Here is a 20272-nt window from a genome sequence, read left to right as displayed (position 1 = left end):
CGCGTTGATAAAGCGCGATGCTGCATCTCATCAACATCGAGAAAAAGTGACCGCAAAAAGGATAGTTCACCATGGCTGAGGCCGTAGGGCTTGTCGCGAGTATCATCGCCATCGTCGAGCTCTCCGCCAAAGTCGGCAAACTCTGCGTCCAGTATTCAACGGCTGCTGGAAATGCCAGGGCTGACATTACCCGACTCCAGGGTCGGCTGAAAGACCTGAACGTATGCCTTGAAGCGGCTCAGCGACTTCTCGATGACCCGAAGAATACGGCGTTTGCGACATCTCGGTCTCTGGTTAATTCGCTTAATGCATGCGAGACAGAACTAGCAGAAGTCTGGGATAGACTCGATCCCGGGAGTGCGCGGAAGGCCATGCGCCGATTTGGACTCCGCGCGCTTAAGTGGCCGTTCGAGAGCAAGGAGATAAGCACGGTTATATCAAATATTGAGCACTACAAGCAGACTATCACTCTATGTCTGCAAGTCGATCAAACGTGAGTATCCAAATTGACGCGCAAGTAGATATGCTCATTTCCATAGCACAATACTACTCGACGTGTCGCAGCGGGTAGAGAATTTGTCACTACAACAGCAGAGCACGCCGTCGGTAGCTCGCCCGCCATGTTTTAATGTTCCCTTCGATCGAGATCAAGACTTCGTCGCACGTCCCGATATGACGGCGTGGCTCAGAGACAAGTACAGCGGCTCTACTGGCCGCATGGCTCTTGTAGGCATGGGAGGGTTTGGGTATGTATCTCCGACCCTCTAACGATACTATGAATTGACAAAATGTAGCAAATCACAGGTTGCCATTAATTTCGCATATTCTGTCAACGATGAGGATTCTGATGTCAATATATTCTGGGTCCATGCAAGTTCAAGACCCAGATTCGAAGAAGCATACCGCGCTATAGCGGAGAGAATGAAACTGCCCAAGCGAGATGAGCCAAGCACGGACATCCTCGCTCTTGTTCGCGACTGGCTGCAAAACGATGAGTCGGGTCGTTGGCTTATGATTATAGACAATGCCGATGACATCAAACTCTTCTACCCCAAAGGCCCAGACGAGCGTGTTTTGGCATCGTTCCTACCGAAGTGCAACAATGGCACCATCTTGGTCACATCTCGCAGCCTAGATGCTGCAGAAAGACTGACCGGCAGTCACAGGAATATCTTTCAAGTGTCTACCATGGATGAGGCCCAAGGCCTACATCTTATCAGAAACAAACTCACGGCCAACTTCGGGAATGACGCTGCTGTCAAGCTTCTTGAGGCTTTGGATTACATTCCCCTGGCTATCACTCAAGCTGCAGCCTACATCAACCGACGGGCACCCCGAGAATCGGTCGAAAGCTACTTGAAAGCATTCCAAGAAAGTGATCAGAAGAGGAACAGCCTGTTGGAGATCGATCTTGGTGATCTTCGCAGAGACGAGACTGTTTCTAACTCTGTGATCACTACTTGGCAAGTTACATTTGAGAAGATTCGCCACGAAAGGCCGTCAGCAGCCGATCTCTTGTCATTCATGAGTCTTTTCGATCACAAAGGAATTCCAGAATTCGCCCTTCAATACTACAATGGCAAGCTGAAACATCGGAAAGACAAAGCAGTTGGTTTCGAAGATGATCTAGACTTGCTTCGCAGCTATTCGCTTGTTTCTGTGACTGCCAATCGAAACGTTTTCGAGTTGCACGCGACGGTGCAGGCTTGCACCAGAGCCTGGACCTCATCTTCGGACAAGTTGCCGCAATTGAAGAGCCTTTTCATATACTCCATGCGTGACAATTTCAGTCCTTACGAATTTGAAAACTGGCCTACATGCCAGATGCTGCTGCCGCACTTGGGGTCTGTGATACAGGAAGAGCCGCATATGGATGATGTCGAACCGTGGGCAAAGCTATTATGTCTATATACAAGATATTTGCTTAGTGCTGGCAAGTACAAAGCAGCAGAGGAGATCAGCAAGAAAGCGATTACAGCAGCTTTGCCAAGTCTTGGGGAAGACCATACGACTATGCAGAGATGCTTTAGAGAGTTGGCTTCGGCCTATAGGAGGCTAAAAAAGCTGAGTGAAGCTGAAAGTATCCAGCTTCAGCTAGTTGACACCAGCAAGAAGATTTGGGGAGAGGAGCATGAGCGGACCCTTAGCCGTATGAACGGTCTGGCGCTCATCTATCAATATCAGCATCGATATGCCGAGGCTGAAGGACTTCTCGTTCGGACATTGAAAATCGCACAAAGGATCCATGAAGATAAACATCGAGATGTCCTCATAGCAAAAGCTAATCTGGCATTAACATATTTGAACCAGTACCAATATGATAAGGCGAAAGAGGTAGTAATACAAGTGTTAGAGGAACAAAAGATAGTGTTGGGTCCAGAGCACCCAGATACGCTGGCGACCATGAGTAACCTGGCTCGGATATACTGGGAACAAGGAGAATTTGAAAAAGCAATTGAGCTCCAGCAACAAGTGCTGGTAATGAGAAGAAGGGTGCTGGGGGAACATCATCCGAGGACACTAAGTAGCATGAAGCAAGGCGCCGAAATTTTGAAGGATATGGGTCAACACAAAAATGCACTATCGCTGATGCAGACTTGTGTAGACCTTTATACGGAGGTACATGGTTCCGAGCATCCAGTGACAAGATCTGCAGTTAAGAGACTTGGGAGATGGGAGGCAGAGATAGGTGGCGTGTCAGAGCAGTGATTGTATGTAACTGATAGTAAATGATGCCCATTGACTGAGGTGCAGGATGTCCTGACTGATCTGTCAGATGATAACAGTTGGACTTTCTATGCCCATCATCTGCCGACTTAGGAACAAGCTTCTAGCTCTATTGACAACCCAAACAGACAAAGATATGCTCTGCGCGTAGACGGTGTGAAATCACGATTATAGTTTCGGCAAATCTCCCTGGTAATGAGTCAGGAACACTCACTCCCGCCATGGACAAGGACCCTGTTACAAAATCCTGGAGCATAGCCTCACAGGGCTGAGTAAAATCCCCGCTTCCTCCCCCGAACATCAAGGAGGCCTCTCAAAATAGATCAGCATGTCAATCGCCAACAAGTATTGGATGCAAATACCGAATTTAATTGAGCTGAGAAGGTCTCTGCGGAACGATGATATCATCATCTTTCGGAAGAACCAATCTCCCAGTTGATCGCGTACAAACGTCCAATGATCAGTTCCCTGTAGGGCTGGCTAGCTCGCCACTACTCCAACGCTTACACTGATTAGCGTAGGATCGCCAAGTGCTCTGTGCTGGCTTAATAGGATCGTCAACAGACAAGCCATCTCATCCCGCTAAGCAAAAGGACTAGCTCTAAGCCTTGGTAATGGGCTAGGTAAATCCTCCGATGACGAAAGGAGGTCTTGAATTATAAAGTCTCACGTTTCGGAACCATTCCTTCGAGATAAGTCCTCGCTTACATTGATTGAACGCAGGCATTGATCTTGCAACTATCTTTTTCTTAAAAAGCTCATTCGCGACATCTCGTCCATTTCCTCAGTTTATTCTTATTTCAACGGCAGAAACCTTGACAATATGTCGTTCTTAAACAAGTTCAAGAAAGAATTTGAAGGGCTCAATTTGGGTGATCGCCTGGGTCAACAGCAAGGAGGTGAAGCTCACCATCCATGATTTGGTTCACTGAGAGATCCGCTAACCAATCGATTATAGTGCATTCGGCGGCGCCTCAAACCACTGAACAGAGCCACCAGTCCTATAACAACAATCCGTACCAGAATCAACAGCAAGGATATGGACAACCTCCCTATCCTGGACAGAACCAACAGAGCTCAGGTTATCAATCTTACAACGGACAATCACAGCAGCCATATCCAGGCCAGCCGCACTCTCGACATCAAACTCACAGTCCGCAGCCACAACCACCGCCATACAATAATTACCAGTCTCCCCAGCAGCCTCAACATCAGCAATGGCCGTCATCACCTGCTCCTCCAAGCCAATCTGTGCAGTCGCCTCCTGAAACACATGCGCCTTACGGCGCTCCTGCAGGCCCGGACAATTATTCAATCCAATCCACTCCAACGATAGTGGGACCTGGCACTGCTGATCCTGGCCATCCATGCCCTGCGCCCCCTCGATGGGTGCCATACTGGTCTGAGCAGTCACAGCAATGGTGCTATGTAGAAACTTCTGGCAGAAGCTCTTGGCAAGCTCCCTCAGATCATCCGCCTATTCCAGGCATGCCAGCTTTCCCAGGAAGTTTAAACACTCAGAGCAGAGGTCATGATGGACAGATGGGACATCCATCTCAGCCACAGTACGCCAATCCGCAAGACTCCCGACCAAGTCTGCCTGAGAAAGAAAAGAAGTCGTCTACTTTTCTCGCTGCAGCTGGAGGGTTTGCTGCCGGTGGTGCAGCCGGATATTTTGTCAAAGAACGAATTGGTAACATGAACATCACAGACAATACCGTTTTCAAAGAATACTAACGTGTCACCAGATAAACGCAAAGCCAAGAAGCATGGTCGCACGGCAGAAGATTTCTCCGACTTCGCCCACTTTCCAGCCTGGGAAGTCAACCTGGAATGCAACATCTGCGACCAGGTAATCAGCGGACCCTACGCGCATTGCAAGAAGTGCGACGGCGGCGACTACGATATTTGTCGAGATTGCCTTGCTCAGGGAGAAGTCTGCAAAGGTAAGGGCAAGCATAACCTGGTCAAGGTGTATCCCAAGTACTACTGTGATGTGTGCAACCTCTTGATCCAGGGAGGGTTTTACTACTGCGGTATTTGCAACAATGGAGATTGGGATACGTGTCAGAAGTGCTTCGACGCAGGAAATACGTGTCGTGGAATGGAGAGAGGGGAGACGCACAATTTGACGCATCTTTACATGCCGGAGCCCAAGTTCGGAAAGGGAAGTGGGAAGTACGATTCGAGCAGCAGTTCTGACTCTGATTAATTGCTACCATAGAGATGCAAATAAGAAGAAATGATTATGGCTTGCACTTTTAGAACGAATATTCACTGCATCGGAAAAGAACATACCTGCGCAGCATTTATGAGGTCAATCACAACACTGCATCGCGCCACCAAAACACAACGTCGGCAAGTCTCGCGACAACGTCAAATAGTCAATCTGACAAAAATGAACATTCTCATTAATCCAAAAGCAATAAAAAACATTTTCGGAAGTAATATTTACTGTATCAAGAAGACCATAGCTGCGCTGAAACTGTAAGGTCAATCACAACACCGAATCGCGCTACCAAAACACAACATCGACAAGTCTCGCGATAACACCAGATTGTCGATCTGGCAAAAATGAACATTCTCCTTAATGCAAAAGCAATAAAAAACACATCGACAACGGCAGGATTCGAACCTACGCGTGCGAACACAATGCCTATGATGTCTCGGAAGAGATAGCAGGGCATCGCCTTAACCACTCGGCCACGTTGTCTGAACTTTCTGATTATGTCATACTTTCTCAACTTATGAATTATGTCCTACACGTGTAATCACTTTCACTTTCCTTTGACTTACACCCTGACAAATGTTTCAATGATATTGATTAGTTTTACTAACATTATGATTGAAGCAAAACAGTAAGTGGAGGAGTAATTGGGATTGTATTATTGCCAAGGTGTTGCCCATCAATACCATTTCGACCGACGTTCGCTTTTTTCCAACCCTGCAAACTTTGAACACTAATTGTGAGTATCGTACCGAGATTGATTAGGGATATGGCAGTGCAATAGTAAAAAAAGTTCCGTCAGATTGTTAAGCCAAGAATAGTATACATTAATTATTAAATAGAATAATCACACATTTATCATTAGCTAGTATTCAAAATCAGACACCTGAAAACGTATCTTAAATAAACATTCCATTGCGGGAGTTACCCTACAACCACTGCATTCCCCACCACAGCCCAGCTCCAGACTCTTATCTATATCTTATCTTATCACCTCTCCGGGAAACAGAAAAAGAGCCCAGTAATAGCCTATGTATAAACCTGCTTTCCACAGACCGGCAAACAATTTCTCATCCACCAAGCCTTGGCAGACCCATTCCCCGCTGTTGATTGTAACATCGTCGGAGCTAAATGAGCCAATTCTCATAGCTACCTACTATAAACGGTTTAAGCTTATCATCGGCTAACTTTGCTACTGATAAGCTATGCGGATCGGCGGGGAAGTTCGGTCATTATGCCCCCCATGTATGATGATCGTCACGGACTAGGAAGGTTGTTTGGGGAGGTTTAAAAGCTGAAATGCCCGCATCATCGGGTTCCAATGTCTCCTCTTTGCTGTTGGAATTTGTAGGTCCACTGGAAAAATGACGCTTCGCACTGCTTTCACTGGGCTTTTGTGCGCCGGCTTGGCCACCGCAATTCGGTATAACGATAATCAAGTTGCCCTTACGAAAGACGGTGAAGAAGCTGCCAAGAACTTCCCTGAGGTCAAGCAGATAGATCTCCAGTCGCCTGCTTTCATTGACCCCAAGAGCATCGCCGCTGGTTTCGACAATGGCACAAGCGGACCAACAAGCGACGCTACTTTGAGTATGTTCCCAACGCATCTTCAAGATCCATGCACTAACACTAGCAGACTATTTCCTCGAGAGTCTTGCATCTCGCAATGACTGGTTGACATACAACAACCCATCTTTTAAATCCGACGAAGGACGCTCAATTCCATATGTTTACTTGTCTACCTCGTCGCAGCCTGAGATCAAGGCCAATTCATCTTCATCCGAGAAGCTCCGTGTGTACCTTCAAGGTGGTGTCCATGGAAACGAACCCGGCGGCGACCAAGCCCTCCTCGCGCTGCTCGGCAAATTTGACGCCAACTCAACCTGGGCAGCGTCCATACTCGAGAAGATAGACATCATGATCTTGCCTCGTTACAACCCGGATGGCGTCGCTTTCTTCCAGCGATTCCTGGCAACGGGTTACGATCCCAACAGAGATCACATTCGTTTCGCAAGTCAACAAACCCGTGAGGTCAAGGCACTCATTGTCGATTTTGCTCCTCACGTCATGGTAGACGCTCATGAATATAGCGCCAATCGGGCTTATGGCCTCAAAGATCAGTGGGCGCAAGCCGTGGATGGTCAATTTGATCCTATGAAGAATCTCAACATCCACAAGGATATTCGAGAATACTCCGAGGAGGTTTTCGTGCCCAGAATTGCTGGGGCAATGGATAAGTTGAACCTGCGCTGGAGTCCTTATATCACTGGAAATGCTAGGGAGGAGCCACTGGTTTTTACTCAGCTTGATACTCAAGCGCGAGCTGGCGATGTTTCATTGGCACTGACGCAAGTCATGGTCTTCCTCACTGAAACTCGAGGCATCGGTCTTGGAAGTCAGCACTTTCAGCGCCGCGTTGCTTCAGGATTAACCATGATCGAAGCCATCGTCCAAACAGCTGCGGACAAGGCCGCGGAGGTATACAAGGTTGTTGAAGGTGCCCGCCAGAAGTTCATCGACGGCGTAGACGAAGTCGTCGTTACAGATTCTTTCCAACCCACTAACCGCACCTGGGACTTCATCGAACTCCCAACCGGCAAGCTTGTCGAAATTCCCGTACAATTCCTCAGCTCAACACCTGTCAAGTCCAACCTAACCCGCTCTCGCCCCGAAGCGTACATCTTCCCGCAAGCATGGAAAGAAGCCGCCGACCGACTTCGCCTCAACGGCGTTACCGTCGAGAACATTCGCTCTGAGTTCCGCGGCGAAGTTGAAGCTTATAACGTTACAAGCATTGAGTTGGCCAGCACCGTCTACCAGGGAACTGTGTTGAATAAGGTCACTACTAAGATCAACAAGAAAGAGATTACGATGCCGGCCGGAAGCTTTTGGGTGCCGACAAGGCAGGCTGCGGCGGGGTACGCGTTTACTGTTCTTGAGCCTGAGAATATCGATTCGTATGCTACATTCAATATCCTGCCGGTCAATGTCGGGGACGAGTACCCTGTGTATAGAGTCTTGGGTTAATTTGTGGTTGTCGCTGGGTAGAGAAACAGTAATTGGAAATGCTCATTTCTGTCCTCATTTCACATATTCATACTTCCGGCTACTTATATTAATGTCAAACATTTGATTCGAGTCTGTTGACCCAACTGAAACTACTTTTACATTTACTTAACAAGACTCGAAGTTCACTGGGAGGTCTTTTCAATGCTCATCATCCTTTGAACTCCTCCGACTCTTGGCATTTCCAAGAGTCCGAGATATACTCAGGAGGCGACTCAGTGACTGTCTCAAACAACGGCTCGACAGGCTTCTCATAGCATGCACTACTCATCTCACTTGCCTGGATAGCCCTCGCCATCGAATCAACATTCAGAGTCCCAAGCTGCTCGGCAATTCTTGACATGGAGCTCTCAGCTAGTCTCCTCAGCTGTTTCAGGTAAAAGCGCAGCTCACGCTCCAGTGTCTGGATGTGCCCCCAAGACTCACGAAGTTTGCAAAGTTGAGCCTGACGCTCTTCGCCTTGGATACCCGACTCTAGACGATTGACCACGTCTATAGCGAGCTCAGAATACTCTTCTTCTCGACGCTCGAGCCGAGACTTGAGTGAGCCGATAAGCTCTTCAAGATCCTTCCAGATTTCGCCGACCTCCGAGGGATCGGGTATAGTTGTGAAGCGGACACCCAAAGACATGATTTTCTGAGAGACTTATTTCTGGTGGATTTAAGAGTTCTGATAGAAAGATGACCTGGTTGGACTTAGTATGAGAAGTGGTTGGAACTTACCTTTAAAGCGCGAGTCCTAAATGAGAATGAGAGGAATTTCTATCATTCAGGAACGTCGTATGACTTTATAGCCATTATTTCTTGCTGGAGTAGATCTACTAATTGGCTGGTCACCCAAACCATATTGCGTGTCATGAGTTCCAGTGAAAGAGGACTACTGAACAAGTATATGCCCCGACATTTCTAGAACGTCAATCTTTGTCAACCAGAATCTCATCATAAGCAGAAGTGAACAATAGGCTACAGTGTCCTCTATATGTGGAATAAAGAAATTCGTACTGCGATGTTCATTTCTAGGGAGGGTTTGTGTTCGTTTAATGAAAGATAAGTGCTCTGAAAGAGATCTGGTGAAAAATGAACAACCCAGATGAGTCGATAGATGATTTCACAGGAGCCTATAGCACGGCTCAATTTTGAAACGAATTTCATCTTCATATTCAGCATTTTATAGGCAATCCATTGGTCAATGACAGTTCTATCTCATGGCAACTTGTTTGTTTGGTCATGAGATAGCCGCTATCCCCAAATTGGGAATCGCCGGATCGGCGGTTACTCCATCCGTATTGGGGCATGAAATCTGACAAAAACCGCGCCGTGAACGCGTGAGATAAGTTAATCCTTCTTTCAACACAAACAGATTGCTGCCTAAGCTCAAGCTGGACCTAAAAAGGTGCTCAAATAGGACGGCATACTCACCAAGTTTTGGTAAATCATAGCAGCCTCGCGAAAATGGGCAATCCTCCGTCGCCGAAGCCTTATCGGGATGACCCTGACGCCGTGTCACTGCACACGACTGCAGGGCAACCCTCATACGCCCACGTAGAGGACGACGTTCTCAACGGCGACGAAGCACCGCCGCCTGCATACCAGGACACACCGACTCTTGATCCAAGCACTCTAGCGGTGGCTGCTATCGATAGCACTGGGATTGAAGAAGAACTTCTTCAAACAGGCGTCACTCAGCCCGAGTCTCACATCGCCTTCGCCTCTAACCGCATCGGTCAAAAGCGCACTCGTATCGGCAACGAAGTCAACGCCGTGCGAGATCCCCGATCCGATGCCGATCCAGCATTTCTCGAGAGATGGGTCAGAACCATGGCAGCGTTTCCTCCTTCGCCGTATATCAACATAACAGGAACTCACAAGGAAACCAAGCGCGACAGCGATGGCAAGAGTAAGCGTGAAGAGGTGACTGATTTCCGGATCATGGTAAACTTGCAGAACTATCTGTATCCCAATTTCATCACAAATCCTCTGGGCAACTCGACGCTCAAGACTGTTGAGAGTGGCGAGAAGACATACCGTGGTACGGTGCTGAAGACACGTCAGGACGGCGTGAAAGGTGATATCGAAGTTGGTCACGCAAAGCCAACCCTGAAGGAATGGTGTCATCGATATTGTGCCAAAGCAGCCGGTACCAAAGTGTATGTTTCACGTCTTGTCCTGAGGTTCTTTCTAACGTGTTCCAGGTTTCGTCTGACTAGAACAGTCACTGGCATGGACGAGACCTTCTTCCGCGATAGTCTGACAAACTATGTGCGAAGCTCCAACTACAAAGGAAATCTCACGATTGAGTTCCCAGTCGCCGACCGAGCAGTTGACATCTACTCATCCAATCGCCTCAACACGTGGCGCCTGACGACCTGGATCTGCTGGATCTTCTACCTCACGTTTCTCTGGATCTTCTCATGGCCAATTCTCTTCTTTATCACAAAGCGATATCAAGTCGTCAGCGCCGAATGGCCATTCTCTAGGACCGACGCAAACGGGCAGAAGAGCTACACCACTGTCAGTGAGCAGCAGTGGGTGGACTTGTATGGACCCGCCATCAAGCAGCTTTGCCTGGACCGATATGAGGGCTTGGCGGGTGATGCGTTTTTGAATCAGGTTCTAGAGAGGGGGGATGCGAACTTGAGAAATGAGAATGTTGATACGAGAGCTGCGCTGGGAGTGGCCGCTGCTGCCTTTCAGGGTGGACGATTCAATGCAGCCAATGGTGCGAGGAGTCTGATGCGTTTTGCCGGGGCGTCGAGTGACCAGATCGGTTGGGGGTTTGACACGTAAACATGGGAGGATGTTGAGCCTAGACTGACGCGTAGCGGCAAGTTGGGAGGATGGCCGTAACTGCAAAATGGTTTAGTTATACGGACTTGCATCTGTTATTAGTTTGAGCAAACAATATCCAATACCACCTCTATAGTTACCGCCTGGTGGATCGAGACTTCAAAAAACAGCCAGAAGCGTTGCTTAGGTACATGGCCCGTCCTGGAAGATCTTCTGCTTCTTCAGTGGATAACCTAAATACAACTGTTTCCAAAGTTTTACGACATCATTCAATAGAAGACTTTTGCCCAAACCTTGTTTAAGATTTGATGTCAAATGCCAAGTTCACATGTTGCGTCGGGATTGGCTGGATGAAACGTACCAAACTATATATCACTAGCAATAACTATTCCAGGAACTAATAGTAGTCTTATCTAATCACCATCTTATTGTCGTGCACATCTAAAAGACAGTCGACGCAACTGGTGTACCTTTCCCGACCAAATTGGACACGCGACTGTTATCTAAACGGGATGTTCGCTCTATGGCTCATGTTGAGGAACCGTGTTTCACACGCTTGGCTCTGTGCTCACCTCCCCTGAAGGTGACGTGAAAAACCGACATGTTCTCAGAGGGCGCGGTTGGTATGGCCTACTTTCGTAATTCTCCATTACCAGTGCTCCCAGTCTCGGTAGGTTATGAACCACCGGTGGACGAAGAAGTTCGAAGTCGAATTCACCGCTGTGGTTTTTGAACAATACCCGGACTCCAGCCCGTTCGAATTGAGCCAGCATTTCCTCCGCGTTCCAAAGCTGACTAGGATCAGAGTTGGCTTCGACGGAGGAGCTGTTATCGACGAGTTGGGTAGATGCGTTGTCATGCCCGCAATGCAACTCGGGGCCTATACCCAGCCGGGTACCTTCATCCAATGATAGTAGGGAATGGTCTGTAGTGATTCGCAAGGACTCCTTGTGAAGCACTATGTGTTGGAAGATCCGGGAGCAGATGGGAGCAATAGGTTCCCCATCTAGAGTAAATGTGTAGGATCCATCGGGCATTCCGGCCTTGGGTAGAGAAAGGATCTCTGCTAGCAAATTCCCGATCTCAGAGAGCGATACAGATATGGCCTGTTGAAAGGCCACTTCTCCAATTTCATGCCTTGCGTATGTTTGCAAACGTTCAAAAGTGGTAGCGTGGCGAAGCAACGCCCGAGCGAAAATGACATTCAGCATACTGACCTGGTGGCTTATCCGCAAATGTGGATTCTCTTTGCAGAAAGGGACGAGGCCTGTAGCGTGGCATTCTTGACGACCTACAGATGGGTAATCTTCAATGATCACCAAACCACGAATGCAAATTCGTTTGCGGACTGGAAGCTTGTTGAGCCAGCCTATGGCTGCAGAAGCTGCGGATATGCGAAATTTCGCGTAATAATCTTCTATCTGGCGTTCAGTAGGCATCCATGTTTGGAGGGTACGCCAGAGGTGATCATCGCCAAACCTCGACCCTATTTCTGCAAGGACATCGGCGTCGGGTAGGTCCCAAGGCTTCAAGAACTTGTCGAGGAAGTTTAAAAGCCGATCCTTACCGCTGTATTCCCAGAATTCAAGCTCCGCGTTGACAAACCTATCAAAGTCCCCAATTGCTCCATGAACAATGGTACGTAGGGTGAAATCGAGGGCCTCACAAAGCGCGGATAATCCATAAGACCGCAGCTGGAAAGCCTCTGCTAGATAGGTGAAGGAATCTGAGAAAGTCCAACGACGAAGAGTTGATAGGGTGGCTAGATTGTATGCACCACGTTGTCGTTGGAATAGGGCATTCCTGAGTTGCGGCACAAACCACGGGAAGGTTTGTTCAATACAAACCCACGTAACGTAGACAAGAGAGATAGCCTAGCCGTAAGTCCAGGCGGGGGTGAAGAGGATGGGCGCCGAGCTTTATAATCAGGCCACGTCATACAAGTTGGCCACTGAGATTTTAGTGACACGAAGCCTGGAAGTTTGAGTTTGCGGCTGAACCTTAGGCAGCAGCCCCGCCCGCATCCTCACAGTCTCACTGAGTCAAGGTACGTGACAGGACGAATGAAGCCAGGTCAACATGTCACGGTAGAGGCAAGAGGAAAGTGTTTGGTGTATTCTGTTTTATTGAAAAGTCAAAATGTCCCTGTAGCAATACGCAAGGTATAGCCAATTGGGGTCTCAGATAAGAAGATAACACAATAAGATGCTTATTTTTCAGCACAACACAATATAAGGCGTTATACACCACGCCAAAAAACACAATAACCTTAATAATAAGTCTCAAGGTCATACAGCTGCTGCCACGAACCTTATAATCCAACTGAATAAGTGGCCTCACTCCACGAGCATAAAAAAGACTGCAATAATGGTGAGTTGGGACGTTCCAGAACAGACAGAGCGATTAGGTACTTACTGTTTCCCCCAGCCTTGGCAGGCCGAATGCCCTCTCCATCGTCACGCCATCAAGCGATCACCACCAAGGCTCCAACCTCAAAAGACCAAGTCATAACAACCAAGAAACCAAGAATCCAATCACACTGTAGCAAGCCTCAGTCAGTTGATTTGCGACGATGATGCAGATAGCAAGTAAGGGAACTCACAGATGCGCCGCTGCGCAATCGAAATCGACAACAGCCAACCCGGCCACAACCACCCGATCAGCGCAGTCGATGACTACGCAACCTGTGAAGCACATTAGATATCTCGTCATGATGTGTAAAAGAGTTCATTCAGAAGTTGCTTACCGGTCTTCCAACAGAGGTCCACAAGCTTGACTTTAAATATATCCTAATACTGCAATCCTTCCTAAGGCGTCATAAAATCACGAGAGAATACCTGCCGCATGTCGACAAGCTGTCAACAATACAGCAAGTCACTAGGGATCATCATCAGCATTAGCAGGGTAGCCTGGATATAGAAAGGACAAACATCTAGCAATCTTCGGCTGCCAAGTACAGCTGCTTCGAAAGGAGGTCGACATAACCAAGATCGACTATATCGCATGCCAGATGGAAGCCCTAGAAGACCTAGCAGGCCGCCTAGAGAAGGGCCGACGCCTATCAAAGCAGCAGCAGGCCTTCGTCGCCAGCATCACATCGGGCGGCGGCAACCTATCAACGGCTGTTAGTCACAGCTTGCTGGTGTCCGATTCTGACAAACTTACGGTCCATACTGGTCGTGGTTCTTCGAGTTGAAATGCGCGGTCGCAGTGGTCGAACAGGGGATGTGAATGCTGCGGGTGCTCAGGTCAGCAATGAATTGACGACGGCGAGGACAGGCCAACACCTACTTGTATCGTGGGAATCGAGGGCTATCGCGAAGTGAAGGAGGGGAAGTGAGGGGGGAAAGAGGGGGAAAAAGGCAAATTGGGAAATGAAGGCTGCGAGGAGAAGTTGTTAGTCAAGGCGCGATAGATCAATGACGCGGGACTCACTTTTGGCGTCGGGGGAAAAACTGTAAATGCTGGCGGGGAATGTTAGTCGGTACATAAAATACCAAAGGAATCAATGGCTTACTTAGCGGACCGAAGCTGGCTCGGCGGGTTAGTAATAGATTGGATCAGGTCGCAAGACAACGCAGTATGACTAGACGGAGTTAGTATGAGTGCGATAGCAATGAATGGCAGATGGATGGATGACTTACGGAACACAAGTTGAGGAAAAACACAGATAAGTAACACTTGGGACATGTAAATCATGTCGCTCTCCCGTAAATCCACGCTGTGAGTTCATCAAGTACGTTGGGTGGCTGGGAGGCAGAGGCAGAGGCAGATGACTCAACCGAATTGAATCTGGAGTCCTGCTTGGCGCACTCGAACTGGGGGATTTCGAAATGCGTTATCGCCCAGTCGGCAGCGACCTCGGGCTTCTCGGACAGCATCCGGTAGAAGTCTCGGTGTCCGAGTGCAGTGTACAGCTCTATTCGGGCTGTCGCTAGCATCTCGCACTGGATGAACGCGTGGAAGACGGTCTCGTCGGCGGCTCCGCAATCACAAAGCGGACTCTCGTAGGCCTGAACCATGGTCAGCAACGTTGACTCGTTGGGAGGGGGGGGGGGGAGGCTTACATTAATCCAGTGCAAGTACTTGTTGAGGGCGATGTAACCGGTTCGGCACTGTATCAGCATCGTGCTTTGTGCTCGAGACAGGCCGCGGTAGCGCTTGAGGTTGTGAGGTCCCCATCCAGCCTTGTCCATGTCGGCTGCGCTGCGAAATCGTGAAAGCCCATTATTGCGTTCTTCGACGTGCCGGTTCCAGATCTTGCATGACATCTCGTGCGAGTCCTGCTTGGCAATCTTGGCCATCGCCTTCCTCACATTGTTGGGTGAACTGTCCCTACACGACTCGTTAGCTCTCTCCAAAAGGTATCTGGCTGCGTGGTCCAGCGCGTGGTATGGATGGAGGTCAAACTCGGCTGGCTTCCTGCCCTGCCGTCGGATTCTGCGAAGCCTTTCGTGGTCTGGAGTGTCTAGAGCGCGCGCTCTCTGCACTGTCGCGACCCTATCCAGGTACACGAGGATGTCTTCAACATATACCTCCTTGTTGACTGCTCGCCCCTTGGTACGAGCGAGTGCTCCAGTGACTATCCTCAGGCATTGGTTTTGAATCCTGCCCAGATAGCGTCCGAGTTCCCTCGTGATCTGATACTTGACCTTGTCCTCCCCATATATGAACCAAGCGCCGCAGCCGTGTGATATGATCGGTCGAACGGTGGTGATGTAGAGCTGCCTCAAGGCTATCATGTCGGGACCTGCAGTTGTATTACAGATTCGAGCGATGTCGTTCATCTTAGCGTTGACCTTTGCACCCAGCTATGAAGACGAGTTAGTATCTGACAAACAGTCCATACGATGTTGTGATCTTACCCCAAAAACGTGTGCTTGCCAATTGAGCTTGTTGTCGACCTCAACACCCAGAATTCGTATTGAAGCTTCGGGCCTGTTTCCCTCAAGTCCGGGGATCTTCGGCATCAGGGTACAAGCCTTAACTTGGCCACGAGGAGGATAGAAGTGCATGACGTGGTATTTGTGAGGCGAGAAAGATACGCCGACCGAATCGGCCCATACCATGATCCTGTCATGGCATTCCTTCAGCGCCTTGCAGTTGTCTTCGAAATCATCGGACACGGCAAGCAGGGAGGTACCGTCGACGTAGGCGAAGGGGTAGATCTTGACCTTGGAGTTAGTGTACTCGGAGGCGGCACCAACAATGGGCATCGAGAAGAAAAGGAAGAGGATGGGAGACAAGGGACTGCCCTGAGGAATGCCCATGTTGACCCAGAAGCTGGATGAGGTGAAGCCCGGGAGCCTCATGTCGGTGATGCGATCGGTAAGAAAGGACCAGATGAAACTGAGCATCCATTCCGGTAGGCCAGTCTCCTGCAGAATCCTCATGAGCTTGACCCGGTCGACCCTGTCGTACGCGCCCGTGATGTCAAGTCCCATGATAGTAGCCAGTCGCCGGATCTTGTTAGTCCAGGCGTAGTAGACGTTGTTGAGCAGGTATTGCAGGGCCTTGGTGGTGCACTTGCCGGGAGTGCCAAACTGTACATCGGGGAGGAGGTTGTGCTCGACAGCAAGCTGTTTGAGCCGATGGGTGAAGATCTTCTCGAGAAGCTTGCCCATACAGGGAAGCAACGCGACCGGTCGCCAGCTCTTGGGCTGCTCGTAGTCATCCTTGCCTCCCTTTCGCAGCATTACCGTGCAAGCCTGTTTGAAGGCAGCGGGATGGTGACCGAGCTTGAGGCAGGCTGCAAACAGGTGGTGAAGGTAAGGCAAAAGTTCCTCGTGGGCCATCTTCATACCCTCGTAGGCCAACAGGTCTGGCCCTGCTGCCTTACCACTAGGCGCGTCAGTGATCAGACTCTTGACCTCGGACTTTTCCAAGTCCTGTGAAACAACGAAAGGAACTTTGTCGGAGTCGTCGGGCGGTGGTCGGTCGGGGGGCACTTGCTGTTCGTCACTGGTCCCGTCTGGCCACATGGCCTGTCTGAAGCAGCCAGCCATGCCATCAGGCGTACGATGGGTAACATTGTTGGCCTTGAGCTGTCGGATGGGCATGAGAGCCTTCTTGTTCCAGCTCGCTCCCCTTCGGGCCCAAAAGTAGAGTCTTCTGCGTTTCGCGATGTCTTGGGAGAGCATGCGATGGAAGGAAGCGGAGCGCTCTTTGCGAATGACGTTTTGAGCAAAGCGTTTGACCTTGTAATGCTGCTGACTTTCGGTAGAGACGCCAGCGTTGCGCTCTTTCTCGTCTGAAAGTCTCAGAAGATTCTGGGCTCGCTGAGTGACAAGGCTAGGCCGGGACTTGGGTCGCTTCGACCCTGGCGGGGCCGCTAGAGGTACCAGCGTCTCAATTGCCGGACCGAATGCCTGAACGACCTTACGGGCGTAGTTGTCGATCATGGCGGGGGTTGTAAGTGCCGGAAACCCAATGGGTTTCAGTGACCCACCAACACACGCACGGAACTTGTCGGGGTCTGCGCGCTTCCAGATGTAGTAGGTGCTGGGAACTCGGTTGACCTCGAGGTTCAATGTGGTCATGATGACACGGTGATCGGAATCGAAGCCTGGTACATCTGGCGATTGCCATTTGCGCACAAACGGGATGAGAGACGGGCTGGCGTAGGTAAGGTCAATGGTAGAGCTATATTCGCCAGTGAGATGTTTTCCTCTGGCGTAGGTGCGAAAACTACGGGTAGTCAAGAGCTCCATGCCGGCCTCGTCAAGGCCGTTGGCGAGCTCGATGGCTTGGGGCTCGATCGTGGTTACGTTGTCGCCACTCCATGACGGACGGTGAAGGTTGAAGTCGCCGACCAGAAAGTCTTCACCAGTTGCAGTGACCCTCCGCAGAAGATCCGGGATCTTGACATTCTTCTGCTGATTGTAGACATTGTGGATTGCAATGGTTTGATCATCACTAATCCGAAGCAGCAGTGTGGCAGCCAACCCAATGTTTACATCGTCATGGAAATCAACGTCCCAATCTGCTACTGGGATGGACTTGTGTATGAGGTAAGCAACTGCGTGTAGCTTCTCCTTCTCCAGATACTGGTTCGTGATGTGGATCGCCTGTCGTTTTCTGGTCTTCCCTTCATCGTTGGTCTTTGGAGGGAGAAGCTCGGGGTTATTGGGTCCAAAGGCAAGAATATGGTCAGGAAACTGAGTGGCTCTGATGTTGAGAGGGATATCTTGGAGGCAGAGAATGTCAACCCTGTGATCGCAATTGTAAACCCAATTTTTGAGCGCCTGGAATCTCTCTGGCGCAGCGTTGACGTTGATTTGGACAATGCTGAGGTCTGAAGGGTTGTCGATGAGACGTGTGAGTCTTTCTTGCCTCCGTTTCGATTTGAGCTTTTTCTTTTGGCCTCTTGAAAGCGGCCTATCCATTGAGACGGTACTTGTCATACCGCACTGAAAGAAAGCGTATAATAACGTGTATGAGGTGATGATTTAGTTGATCCATTGAGAAGAGAAATCTAGAATTTGGTGTGATTATAATGAATGCGTTCAAGACTTTGTGTGCACCAGTCTGGACATCATCGCACAGGATGCAACAGACAGTTAATCAACGAGAAGTGCATACCTGATCTCATTACAAACTATTTATTGTTTATAACAGGGCAAACATGGCATTCTCTCCAGCAAACTGCTGGTATCGAGATTAATGAGCCCACGATGCATGCGCTATTAGCTATTCCAATAACCCTTACCTAATAATCTGGACTCTTCCGAATTATTACAATGGTTACAGTACTACGTACTGCAGGGTCGAATATCTCAACCCTCACCGGAGGCGGCCTTTGGAGACTCGGGAATCATGATCGACAATCCTGCGCCTTTTCGTTTCATTTTGCCATGCTTGCAAACTACCACGGCAGGCATTGGCCGCTGCGCTGTTGCCAATATCATTGCCACCAAGTTAAATTTGATAGCGGGAAAGTAGGAATAATCGCTAAATTCGTTCCACTACGGCCGCCGGCGGTATCTGTATCTCACTTGGCCTAGTTTCAGCTGCTCCGGGGCTAAACGTTCCAGCGGAGCTAACCGACACTAGGTAAGGTGATTTAAAGAATGTGCCTAACTTAGTACGACAAGAGTCGTATACGAGAGAGCTTTGCTTTGTTGAAATCAAGGTTATCCACAACTTCTTTGCGAGCGTCTATACACTCATTACTTTTGGTGCCAGATATCCTCCGTCATCTGCATGAAAGTTTGCTCAAAACTCAGCCTGCGCTGTACGTGAAGCTACCGTTGGAGAAGACAAGCTGATACTGTGAGGACAGATGGCTCATCGTGAAAGGATGCTCCAGCGAGTGCAAGAAAACCAGACGCAGGAAATAGCGGTAAACCACCGAGACCTTTATGTTATACTGTTCAAGGCTCAACCCGATCTCTGCTTAAGCTTCTTTGGGGTATCTGGAAGAAGAAAAAGCAATACAAAGGAAATAAGCGACAAATACGGGAGCATAGGAGGTTTGTAGCTCGAGACAACACGGATGAATTAGCTGTATTTACTGTTAGTCAGCACAGAAGCATCCGTGAAACTACTAGTGGATAGGTCTAGTCATTTGCTTATTGAGTTGACTTACAGCAATCAAGCAGCCTTCTATCCATAGGAATAAGAGCGAAGTAGTAATCTGCTAAAACCATCTCAATGCCTCAACTTCGAACTCGTTTGCTAACTCAAGAAATACTCGTTACCATTGGGCAGCATCCTACCTTACATCGTTCTCGACAACATTTTCAGGCCACTGAGGAGATGGACGCCAGATTGTGAATTTGTTCTCACAGATCATATTATATAGAGTAGGAGCTCACAAAGCCATCAAGACTCAGCATCCAGCTAAATACATGCCCTTAAGATCTTCTCCAATATCCTTGTCTTACCACTATTCATCATCGCCGATATCCTTGTTGCGGGTAAACAAGTTACTCACATTATCGTGGCTGTGTTCATCAGACAACTCGTCCCAACAGTTTACTTTCAAAAACGCGTCTGTTATACCGGTCCTAGACAAGCTAGCTGGGCTATTCACATGAGAAACCCATGATAAGGTAAGCCGAATTCCATGGGCATCCCCAAGTGCTTGGTCTCCCTTCACTAATAGCTCGTACCTTTTGTTCTTCCATTGTCTTTACATGTTTGTCAAACTAAGCCGAGAGATGTCGACTCGACTTGTGATGTTTCGACATGTACGGCCAACAGTCCGGATCGCGGCACTATTGGGTGATAATCTGTCACGCTGACGCGGCCGGGCAAGGACTAGTCGCGTCAAAAAGGATGTGAAAGCTCTTCGTGCCACCAGCTGTATTCATCACTGCACGTGCCAACAAGTCGTGGTCTTTCGCGTCAGTGCAACGCAATGTGGGTAGCCTCGGCCTCAGTTAGCTAGTTGAGCTCGACGAGGAGTCAGCACTTCGATATGGAGCTTCCTCGTCGGACATAAATACTCCCTGCGTTACACGT

General features: G+C 49.1%; 6 protein-coding genes and 1 non-coding gene across 7 annotated transcripts; 4 read left to right on the top strand and 3 right to left on the bottom strand.

The window, feature by feature from the left end:
* Positions 1-71: 71 nt before the first annotated feature.
* Positions 72-2709, top strand: FMAN_06666 (uncharacterized protein; the record flags this gene model as incomplete). The annotated part of the gene is made up of 3 exons (XM_041826524.1): positions 72-493; positions 540-746; positions 795-2709. 3 exons carry the CDS (start codon positions 72-74, stop codon positions 2707-2709), a joined length of 2544 nt encoding a protein of 847 aa, XP_041677578.1.
* An 841-nt stretch (positions 2710-3550) lies between these two features.
* On the top strand, positions 3551-4939 carry FMAN_06667 (uncharacterized protein; the record flags this gene model as incomplete). The annotated part of the gene is made up of 3 exons (XM_041826523.1): positions 3551-3626; positions 3686-4420; positions 4476-4939. 3 exons carry the CDS (start codon positions 3551-3553, stop codon positions 4937-4939), a joined length of 1275 nt encoding a protein of 424 aa, XP_041677577.1.
* A 402-nt stretch (positions 4940-5341) lies between these two features.
* tRNA lies at positions 5342-5440 on the bottom strand. The gene is given in 2 exon segments: positions 5342-5385; positions 5404-5440. It is a non-coding gene; the product is annotated as a tRNA-Ser (tRNA).
* An 878-nt stretch (positions 5441-6318) lies between these two features.
* On the top strand, positions 6319-7981 carry FMAN_06668 (uncharacterized protein; the record flags this gene model as incomplete). Its single annotated transcript, XM_041826522.1, has 2 exons — positions 6319-6544; positions 6591-7981. The coding sequence occupies 2 exons, from the start codon at positions 6319-6321 to the stop codon at positions 7979-7981; spliced, it is 1617 nt and encodes a 538-aa protein (XP_041677576.1).
* A 190-nt stretch (positions 7982-8171) lies between these two features.
* FMAN_06669 (uncharacterized protein) lies at positions 8172-8651 on the bottom strand (the record flags this gene model as incomplete). Its single annotated transcript, XM_041826521.1, has 1 exon — positions 8172-8651. One exon carries the CDS (start codon positions 8649-8651, stop codon positions 8172-8174), a length of 480 nt encoding a protein of 159 aa, XP_041677575.1.
* Positions 8652-9472: 821 nt separating this feature from the next.
* Positions 9473-10807, top strand: FMAN_06670 (uncharacterized protein; the record flags this gene model as incomplete). The annotated part of the gene is made up of 2 exons (XM_041826519.1): positions 9473-10167; positions 10213-10807. The coding sequence occupies 2 exons, from the start codon at positions 9473-9475 to the stop codon at positions 10805-10807; spliced, it is 1290 nt and encodes a 429-aa protein (XP_041677574.1).
* A 3092-nt stretch (positions 10808-13899) lies between these two features.
* FMAN_06671 (uncharacterized protein) lies at positions 13900-18210 on the bottom strand (the record flags this gene model as incomplete). The annotated part of the gene is made up of 9 exons (XM_041826518.1): positions 13900-13919; positions 13973-14041; positions 14099-14188; positions 14243-14271; positions 14325-14393; positions 14452-14528; positions 14590-14820; positions 14875-15618; positions 15673-18210. The coding sequence occupies 9 exons, from the start codon at positions 18208-18210 to the stop codon at positions 13900-13902; spliced, it is 3867 nt and encodes a 1288-aa protein (XP_041677573.1).
* Positions 18211-20272: the final 2062 nt, after the last annotated feature.

Source organism: Fusarium mangiferae, assembly GCF_900044065.1.
Source record: "Fusarium mangiferae strain MRC7560 genome assembly, contig: FMAN_scaffold002, whole genome shotgun sequence".
Classification (NCBI taxonomy): domain Eukaryota; kingdom Fungi; phylum Ascomycota; class Sordariomycetes; order Hypocreales; family Nectriaceae; genus Fusarium; species Fusarium mangiferae.
The sequence above is the reverse complement of the archived record's forward strand: the minus strand, read 5'-3'. Positions and strand labels throughout refer to the sequence as shown.